We start from the raw sequence: 10,000 nt of genomic DNA on the forward strand, positions 1-10,000 counted from the left end.
AGGGTGTTTAGCGGCTAATTTTTGTACAAATAAGATTCCCATGTCGCTGGAATGCAAACGTTAGTCGCTCGGGAACACGGGGCACTGCTAAGTCATGACTGTATGCTACGGGTATTAACCCTGACATAACTCTGTATAATTTATATCTTTACTTAATCATCTAAATAAAAAAGTTTAGGCCTCCTATTTCATACCTTCACTGTCACGATGTACAATGCATGCTTTTGATGTTTTATTGTTGTATTGCGTTATAGCGTCACAGTTCAGACTATGGACATTGCCATATTTGGATATAGGCAATAAGCTAGGCGCTTCTTCTTGTTAAGCACTTGTATAAGTGTGTGGTGGCCCATTAGGGCCATAGAGTTTTTTTATATCTTTCCTAGTTTTTTCGTTTTTTTTTCCTTTTATTTTTCCGTTTCTTTCTTTTAATTTTATTTTTATTTTATCTATTTAGTTTTATTTTTAACCGTAATTATTTTTCAAAGAATAAAATAAAATAAATAACTTTAGAATAAATATAAGCGATATAAAAGTAGAACGACGTTTCGATGACTCCATGTCATCGTTATCAAGTTCGAAGTACATGATAGAAGTGATTGAATATATAGTAGAAGTAGTGTGAAAATATGTAGGGAATTGAAAAGGGTATTAAAGTACCGTCAGTGTAAAATGCAGACTGCAGACTACAGACTGCAGACCGGGGGTAAAATGCAGACTGAGGTTATAACGTAACTGTTGAAAAAGCCCAAACCCATTAGAAATGCTAACAATTAAGCCTAAATATTGTTTTAGGCCTAATTAGGCCTAAGGTTAGCATTTCTAAGGGGTTTGGGCTTTTTCATGCAACAGTTACGTTATAACCTCAGCCTGCAATTTACCCCTGGTCTGCAGTCTGCAGTCTGCATTTTACACTGACCGATTAAAGTACTCAATTGTTATGTAAAAAGTCTGGCGCGAATTGAATCCGACTGCGTGTTAAGTTTTGGTTTTATTTTCCTGATGAAGAAAATTGGAAGTAATTTGCGCCCAGTATCTACTGGTAGAAAAATCATTGACGACATCAGAGGTGTAGAGGCCAAACCTCCCCTAATTAACCAACATTGCGTTGTCTACAAATTTTCATGTGATCTGTGCGATAAAGATTATGTCGGATACACATCCCGACACCTCTTTCAACGCATCGCCGAACATTTACACTCTTCTATTGGTAAACACTTGAAAGAAGAACACAGGCTGCAACCAACTAATCTACAAGACCAATTTACAGTTCTAAAGAAATGCCGCACAAAGTTTGATTGTCTAATCTACGAGATGCTGTTCATCAGGAACATACTGGTCCACTGACCATGGTTCCCCTCGATTGCGAAGCCACGCTCCAAAATATTAATGAAGCATGCAAAAAACACTTCCAGCTTACCGATATGGAGTGTGATTTGCTTGCTGGTGAGAGGGGACCATCTTAGTTCCATCTTAGAACTTAGAACTGGAGAAGCCACGGGAGTTTGGTGGCACATTCTCCTCCTACACGAAAGTTCACTTAGGCAAACTAAACTGAGAGTACGTAACTGTGGAAAAGTTTTGGATGGGACCACCCCATTATCCAAGTATTTTAACAATACAGGAGACATCTGCCGTGATGGAAGTCTCTCTAAAAGCAGAGACCTTTGTCCATTACACCTTTGTAAGGTCAGGCAAAAAACATGTGGTTGTTGACATTCAAGGAAAAGGTTACTGTCTTTGCGATCGTGAAATAGCCAGTGCAGACGTTAGGGATGCAAATCATAACACCATTCTCTTCTGTTCTGGAAACTTGTCTTATTCTGCCATTGAAAAATTCAAGGAAGTGCATGTCTGTAATCAATACTGTACTCTCCTCAAACGTGATCAAGAGTAATATGCCTCTAGTGACTACAGAAGAATGTACATGTAACGTGATTGTTAATACGGGCATGTTTTGTGTTAATGTTTCCTTGTTGCTGTTGCACTCATACCCGATTCTCGCCAAAGCTTAAACATGTTTAAAAGCTGTTTAGTTGAACATACTTTGAAATTGTTTTCTCTCTTGAAGTTGCTAACTGAATGGTTTTCGACCTTAAATTCAGCACAGCAATAGTAAAAGGTACAGCTCACTTGACCCTATGTAAAACTCAGCCACTCCGTTTTCTATTGCTAATTTTCATTTTGTTAAATTTTCTTAACAAAACATATTTTCCTGGTGCGAATGGGGTATAAGACTAGGTTATAATCTTGTTACGAGTTCAAGTTGACAAATCTTTATATTTGTTTGCTGTATCATGGCAAAAAGTCAACCCTGTTGGGATCGAAATTAGCTTTTAAGTACAAGTAAGCATTTGCAGCCTCGGCAGATTCTACTATCTCACCAGTGTGCGGGATGTGCCTTTCGCATTCCATGCGAAAATTTGGCTCCAAATAACATTGTCGCGGACTGCCGGAAAATGAGTACACCACGCCACTTCAACGTTTTCATTAACAACAACAACAGCAACAACAATAACAATAACAATAACAATAGCTTGAAAATTAACGTATGCTTTTCTTTTATATAATTGCTGCTACGATGAAAAAATCGGTTCTCGTTTTTCTTTGCATTTCGAAAGTACTTGTATTGAATGCTCAGCAGGCAGAACCTTTTTGTACTAATATTAAGTAGAAGAACTTCATTCTTTTCATTTAACGGTCCATCATTACTTGATGCGGTTCCGACTGATAAGCTTTCGGCGAACTGGATCGAGGAGAAAGTGACTTCATTTACTCACTAGCTGAAAAATGAAGTGGTGAATTAGTTAGTATGTAGCCCGAGAGTTTTTGGCTTTTAGTAAATTCATGTTCTTCATTCTAATTAGGCCCCATTTACGCTCTAAAGAGCTCGAACGAGTTTTGTGGACGTTTTCAAATTTTGTCATTTCGTAATCAAGAGACAACAAGCTTTAAAAATACATAATAAAAATTTTCACTTCATAGGCACTTAAAAAAAGGCACTTCATCAATATAATCATAGCAACGAAAATCTTAAAATTAAGCAAACGTTAATTTATTGTTATTGTTATTGTTATCGAAAACGTTGAAGTGGTGTACTTTTGTAAATAAAAGTTCATTTATTAGTTTTCTTTTTCCTGGATCGGCGACACTTTACACTGGATCCGCAACAATTAATCCGCAACCCGCGCCGCGCGCCAATTAGAGCATCTCGCACCGAGAGCCGTTTTTTCCTGTCAGCATTCAGAATCTATAATTAATCACAAACGTAACCTTATTGCGCCTGCGCACCTGGTAGGAATGACTATTTATCTTTCAGTATCAGTTTAAAATTGTGTTAGGTACCACTCCCATATCTGATCGCCGTCGGGACAAAGCTACATGCTAACAAGTCTTCTTTGGATCATTACAACCAACACTTCGAATCCTAGGGTATTGACAAGGAATTTGCTTTTCAATTGTCGTCAACATTAAAGATATAGGGGTTCCCAATTTTCATGATAACATTCACTTTTCGGGCAGGTAAGTGTTTTTCGTATAAATTCAACATACCGAAGATAAACCGTGCTTTCTTCTTTAAATTAACGGAAGCAACTTATCACCTGAACTAAACGTTAACAATATAAACTAATATCTATTAATTGAATCGATGATAGAGCTTTCAACATCGCTGACAATCAGACATGTTTTGACGCTACAACTTCAGGTTGCTTGGATCTTTGCCAGCTGAAATAATGGCGAAACCTTCCAATATTGTTTACATTGCATTGCAGTGTTTTAAGCCGTAAAATCTTGACCAGAACCATAAAGCATTTCACCATACACTACCGCAGGAGCTTTCAGACGCATTTGCAATCAAGCACGATTCGGACATAATGGTCTGCAGATAAAACCTTTACTTATGGTCTCGAGTTTTGGCACTAGCCACAGAAGAAAATGCCATAGCCCGTAGAGGCCCGCTATTGTGGAATGCTATCATATGTAACATACAAGACTTTGCGGACAAGACCTACAAGTGTCTGGCAAAGATACTTCGATCTTGTGAACTTTTCAAAGAATTGACATTTAGGGAGTCTTGTCTGTTGACTGCAATTTTTAAAAGTACAGATTTTAGCTACATTTAAGGACTTCTACGTATTTGAGTTATCGGTTAGATGTAAAGCCCCAGGCATGCAGATCGCCTTTTAAATCTAATTGAATCGTAGATAGAGCTTTTAACATCGCTGACAATCAGACATGTTTTGACGCTACAACTTCAGGTTGCTTGGGTCTTTGCCAGATGAAATCATGACGAAATCTTCCAATATTATTTACACTGCATTGCAGTGTTGTAAGCCGTAAAATCTTGACCAGAACCATAAAGTATTTCAATATAAACTTATGTCTATTAATTCAATCGACGATAGAGCTTATAATCTCGCTGACAATCAGACATGTTTTGATGCTACAACTTCAGGTGGCTTGGGTCTTTGCCAGAATATCATTACAGCATGAAATCATGACGAAACCTTCAATGTAGTGCAGTGTTGTAAGCCGTAAACCCAACGAAAACGAGGCCCTTGGATTAAAATGTTAATAACAAGAAAAAAATAATCATTAATCATTTTTATTTATAAAAATTAACATCTTGAAGATGTTGATGCGTCTTCAAAAGTTTGGATCAAATGTGTTTTTTGGGATAATATTGATCTAAGATGACGCCAAAATATGGCAAGAGATCTTTGTCATAAAACAATGTTACATTCCTTATTGTCAAATTACAGCATAAAGATATTGGCCAGAATCAGGTAGTCATGGGGCTCTGCCAGAGTGTGGCTTACTGTAACGTCATATCAGTTACTATGGCAATTCTAATTCTTTATATCAACGTCAACGTCTCGTTATCAACGGATGTTAATCTGATTGGGCACCTGTTCTATCTGGGTTCCCCAGGGGAAGTATATTGGGAAGTATAGAGTGTTTTCACTCTCGTGATCAGTAACCTTGTTTTTCCACCGAAACTGAAAACTGACCGTTTAATAAAGCCAGAGTTTTTCACTGCCAACGTTTTCGTTTAACGTTGGTTTAAGGTCGCGTATTAATAAAGTTTCCTTTATTTTACAATGCAAATCAGAGCTACCTCAGTCAAGTTGAAATGGCCAAAGAGCAAGAATATTATGAAAGGAACTTATCTTTGAAAAGGGGAGTGTGGACGAATCCCTTTGGGGCCACCAAATAGGTGGTAAAAGTGTCTATAAAAAAGGCAATTGCTTAAATCAGTAGCCCATAACTAGGAGCGAACAACAGCCCTATATTCCCGCTAATGAGACTCCGGAGGAGCCAGATTACTAATCAACTTGACGTCATAGCGTCGCCGAACCGGAATTGTCTTTGTCTTTTTGCAGAAAAGGTAGTCTAAAACGTAGATCGTACATGGGCTCCTGGTCTGTAAAAATACCGTGACATAGGCTTAGTATGGGAGTTGTTCGCTTCTAGTCATGGAATCCTGCTTAAATTTTCCAGATAAGTACGATGATCACTTCTCTTTTTCGTTTGAAGAGTTTTCTGCTTGTAAAACGTATTGAATTTAAATAAAGAAGGGGTGGTCCACAGGGGTGGTCCATGGACCGGGGCCATGAAGGGGTCCATGGACCGGGTCCAAAGGGGTGGTCCGTGCACCTGAGGTCCATGTTTTGTATACGTCGACATGTATAAGCTCCCAAATTGTTGCCTTTTTGATTTTTATTTTATGCGTGCGCATTTAAGATTGTGCTGTCTCGTCTCGGGTAGTCGACCCTAACTGTTTACATGCGAAAAAGTTGTCTCGCCTGCCAAGGTTACCGCAACCCTACCTGCCGAGGCGAGACAACTCGCCGCCCCGAGTTGTCTCGCCCTCCCGAGTAGCCTCGCCCATTTCATGTAAACGGTTGATAGAGTGGAAAAATATCTCGCCTAGGGTCACGGCTCGTGGGGAGGGTTGTCTCGGGCTGGTTTCATATGGGGATTTAGTTCCCCTCTACCATAGCCTGTTTAAATCAATTAATGGACCGTCATTGTCATGGTTTTCATTATTTAATTATATACTTATATTTTTTATATATTTAAGTATTCAGGTTTCAAGTTACTCTCTTTTTTTTCTCCTTTGTAACTCCTTCGCAATTCGGGGACCTCTAAACATACGCCATAAAAGCCGTGTGATTTTGTGCCACTAATGACGATTCATGACAGTTAATTCAAGTATTTCATTTTATTTTTCTAACGATCTGTTAATTGCTTAGGTCGAAACTCCCATAGAATTTTTGTGATTGAGATGGCCTGGATCACAGCCATTTTCTACCCAACACTGGTTGCTGCTGCAAGGTATCGTGGCGTCTTCGCAGAGTTTAGCATGATTTCTTATAAATCATACTTGCTGGCACCTCAAATTCAAATTTCATATTCAACTCAAAACGAGTGTCAAAAGAAATTTCGCCAGTGCACTGGTTTTGGAAAACTTCGTTTAGCGATTGGTTAAAAATTAAGCGCCACATTTTCATTGAATGCCTGTCGGTTGAAGGCGGGTCTTTAATCCTGACTGATTTCTTTCTTTTTACAGCGGTAAGATTGTAATATCAAGATGGGATATTGCGTCTTGTAATTGTTACGAAATGTCAAAAGTGTGCTTTTTCATTAGTCATTACGCTCCATATTATGGTCTGCCGTGCTAGAATGTCATATCCAAACAAGCTAATCACAATAGCGCCAATGACATTTGAAATGAACGGAATGATTTTTATTGACTGTTTTTTTTTTTCTAGTGTTAATCTCTCTCTTATTCAAGTTCTCAAGATGCATTTGGAAGCAACGAATTACGACAAGGGAACACGTCCTAATCACGGAGGTGCGAACTCAGCCGCCCATTAACTTTGACTCGTTATGATTTTTGCCTTGAAACAGTGACTGAAAAATATATCAAAACTGGCAAGTTGTAAAAAAAAAAGCAAGTTGTGGGAAAATTTTAAATGTTCGGTTAATAAACTGAAATAAAAATGCCCACTGGATCCCAAGGCCCAGGATTTATTTAGCTTAACCGAGTTAGAGACTGTGCAATAATTATCGGTTTTGGATACTCCAAAATAAGGTGAGATACTTCGTGACATATATACAGGTGTAACATTTGGTGACGCTACGTGGCAATACCTGACAACCACAGAGAAACAACCCTCTGTTTAGGCAGAGGATAACTGCTGGGTTAGGCACTGATCTCTCTAGTGATTAGGTCTAAGCGCCGACTCGAAATGGTTAGCTTTCATAAATTATTCTGGTGACACCATATTTAAACATCGTAAAACTTTAGCAACATCTTTTGGTATTTTATATACACAAAACTAAGTGTCTCACCTTGTTTCGGAGTATCCATTAGTCACGACCAATAATTATCTGGAGGAGGGGATTCTAAATCTCATGGGGATGGTGGGCAAGTTAAATTATGGTTTAGGGTGGGGGCTACATATCAATTTTTTGAACATAGAGGGGGCTACAAGTTATATTGATGTTTTAGTGGTACATAATTTATTCGAACTCAACTGCTTTGTTATTGAATGACTTGAAACAATATTAAGAACGGTACATGGCACATCTAGAACCAGGAAGCCATGACCCGGAGCCTACAGCTCCCATACTGGGCCTATGTAACGGCATTTTTACAGACCGATCTATTTTTAGACTACCTTTTCCGGAAAAAAACAAAGGCAGTACCGGTTCGGTGACCCTATGACGTCAGCTTAATTTCTTGTAATTGGTCATCGGGCTCCTGTGGGAGTCTCATTCGCGGGGAAATTCAATCTAAAAATAAATCGGTCTGTGAAAACGCCGTTACACGAACACAGTAGAGTTGTAGGCTCCGGGTCATGGGTTCCTGCTAGAACCTGTAATAGCCATGATAGCGGGGCTCCGTGAGTAGAAAGGGCGCGCGCAGTGCACCCTTAGTGCCCATCTGTGCTTAGTCATCGTATCACCGTACGTCCACCCCTCCATTTATGCCAATGTGAAACTCTGTGGTGTAACCCGCGTTTTTTGGTGGGAACATCTTTGATATTGAAGAGAGGGGTGCGGGTTGGGGTTGGGAGGCAGTGATCTTATCTTGGCTACAAGTTATTTCACAGCCAGTACTGTGGGGGCTTCAGTTAAAGGGCCTATTTTGCTCATTTCCGAACCTCCCACTCCCCACCTCCCTTCCAGATAATTATTGCATAGTCCCTTAGGATCAAGTGGACCTGCATGGTTGTCATATCTATTCCTAATTCATAAACAAACTAAAAAAGTGAGTTTTATTTAAATTGAAAGTCAACTTTACTCACAGTCCAGCTCACTATGGTTGCAACAGTAAACTGAAGTCTCCAGGGATACTTGTCCAGGTCCTCTTTTCAAACTTGTTGTTGTTGTTGTTGTTGTTACGGATGAGGACTTGCCTTAAAGCTTTGACGTTTGCTTTTTCGAAGGAAATGCAACATTGATCACGGTGGATGCTTACGTGGAATCATTTGGAAAGATAGAAGAAGTGGAAATGGTAAGATAATCCATTCACAACTTAAACAAGAATATTGGGGAACTTTAATATTGTACTAAGGTATTTTTAAAATTATAATTTATTATTTATAGTGTGCAAAAAAATATATAAAATATAATCTATTGCGCATTACAAGTACAATAAATATTTCTATACACAAATAAAGTAAGAGACGGAGTTAAGAAAAACTTAATGTAAATATAGCAAAATAACGAAAAGTTAAAATTGAAAATTGAAATTGTCGGAGCCTAGCAGTTGAAGGATCTACCGACGTTAAATAAAGTGACTTCATCTTTTTGCAATAAGAATTTTAAATTATCGCAAATTATTTAAGAAAACAAGGCTTGCTTCAAAAGGTATGACTTCAAATGGCGCCTAAACTCATCAAGGTTCAGGGGCACCCAACGAACAATTTGTTGTAAAATGTATTATTATACCCCAGTTAATGAAAATAATTGTTATTAAGGGATTTTCAGGTGTTTTTCAGTGTTGCTGGGAAAACATTATCTGTTCCTTTTTCCCAGCAAGACACTGAAGAAATTTCCCAGCCAGCTAGATAAAATTGGTTGGTTTCCCAGCCAGCTGACCAAATTTATTTCCCAGCCAGGAATTCCGCGCGCTTTCAAATCCCTCGATCCGAAACGACCGAACAAAAGCGAGAAAACCGGGACAAAACAGGTTTTTTTCTGCAAGGGCAATCACTCTGACCAGCCGTCGTATGTTTGTGACTACTGGCTGGAAGAGGGAAGGGGTTCTCTTTTTTTTTTTTTTTCTTAGTCGTTCTCAGTCTTCAGAGTTTCTACAGCCAGCTCGGGTTGAAGTGCTAGAAAAAGTCAGTAATTCGCAGGCAAAACCTCTATCAATAACAAAATTTCCCAGCCAGCTCATTGAAACACCTGTATTTTTGCCAGCCAGCGAGATTCCTCTGGGGAACAGATAATGTGAGGAACAGATTCGTTGGGTGCCCCTGAAGGTTATCTAACAATCGGAGGTTGATTATAACTGGGAGAGAGTTCCAGAGTTTGGGGGCAGTGACTATATATGCAGGATCACCAGGGGTTTTCTTGGTAACCTTCTTTGGCAAAAGCCTAACAAGAACTGGTTCGATGACCTTGAGTTCTAGGTATACTAAGCACTTAATGACTGGCCCCAAGGTAAAACCCTTCCGTCAACTTAGTATTCATACTATTCAATTAACGGAATCATTTCTAAAGGCAGTTTGCCGTTGTTTCAAGTGCATATAATAACGTGCGAATCCAAAGTTCCCTGGGAAGTTACCTTAGGGAGTTAGTGAGTTTTATGGCACGAAACACCTTCTCCACTATAAAAGATTGCGATAAAATATTAAACATGGTAAAAAAAAAACGGTAAAAAAAAGTTTAAAATGCGACGTTTCGACTTAAGTCATTATCAGGCAATGAAAATAAAAAATTAACTCGAATATATAATAAAAATTAAGCATGAAGTTATGCT

At 38.8% G+C, this 10,000-nt stretch overlaps 1 protein-coding gene across 3 annotated transcripts in view; it reads left to right on the forward strand.

The window, feature by feature from the left end:
* Positions 1-3,347: 3,347 nt before the first annotated feature.
* Positions 3,348-10,000, forward strand: part of LOC138013450 (gamma-aminobutyric acid receptor subunit gamma-1-like) — a 26,096-nt gene continuing 19,443 nt past the window's right edge. For 2 of the 3 annotated variants that reach the window (XM_068860541.1, XM_068860543.1), the window contains exons 1-4: positions 3,348-3,522; positions 6,258-6,339; positions 6,777-6,859; positions 8,460-8,527. In XM_068860541.1, the coding sequence (XP_068716642.1) occupies positions 3,498-3,522; positions 6,258-6,339; positions 6,777-6,859; positions 8,460-8,527 (258 nt within the window). In that variant the 5' untranslated portion in view covers positions 3,348-3,497. The remainder of the gene's footprint in view (positions 3,523-6,257; positions 6,340-6,776; positions 6,860-8,459; positions 8,528-10,000) is intronic. The other variant, XM_068860542.1, reaches the window with a different exon arrangement.

Source organism: Montipora capricornis, chromosome 8 (genome assembly GCF_036669925.1).
Source record: "Montipora capricornis isolate CH-2021 chromosome 8, ASM3666992v2, whole genome shotgun sequence".
In the NCBI taxonomy this organism is placed as follows: domain Eukaryota; kingdom Metazoa; phylum Cnidaria; class Anthozoa; order Scleractinia; family Acroporidae; genus Montipora; species Montipora capricornis.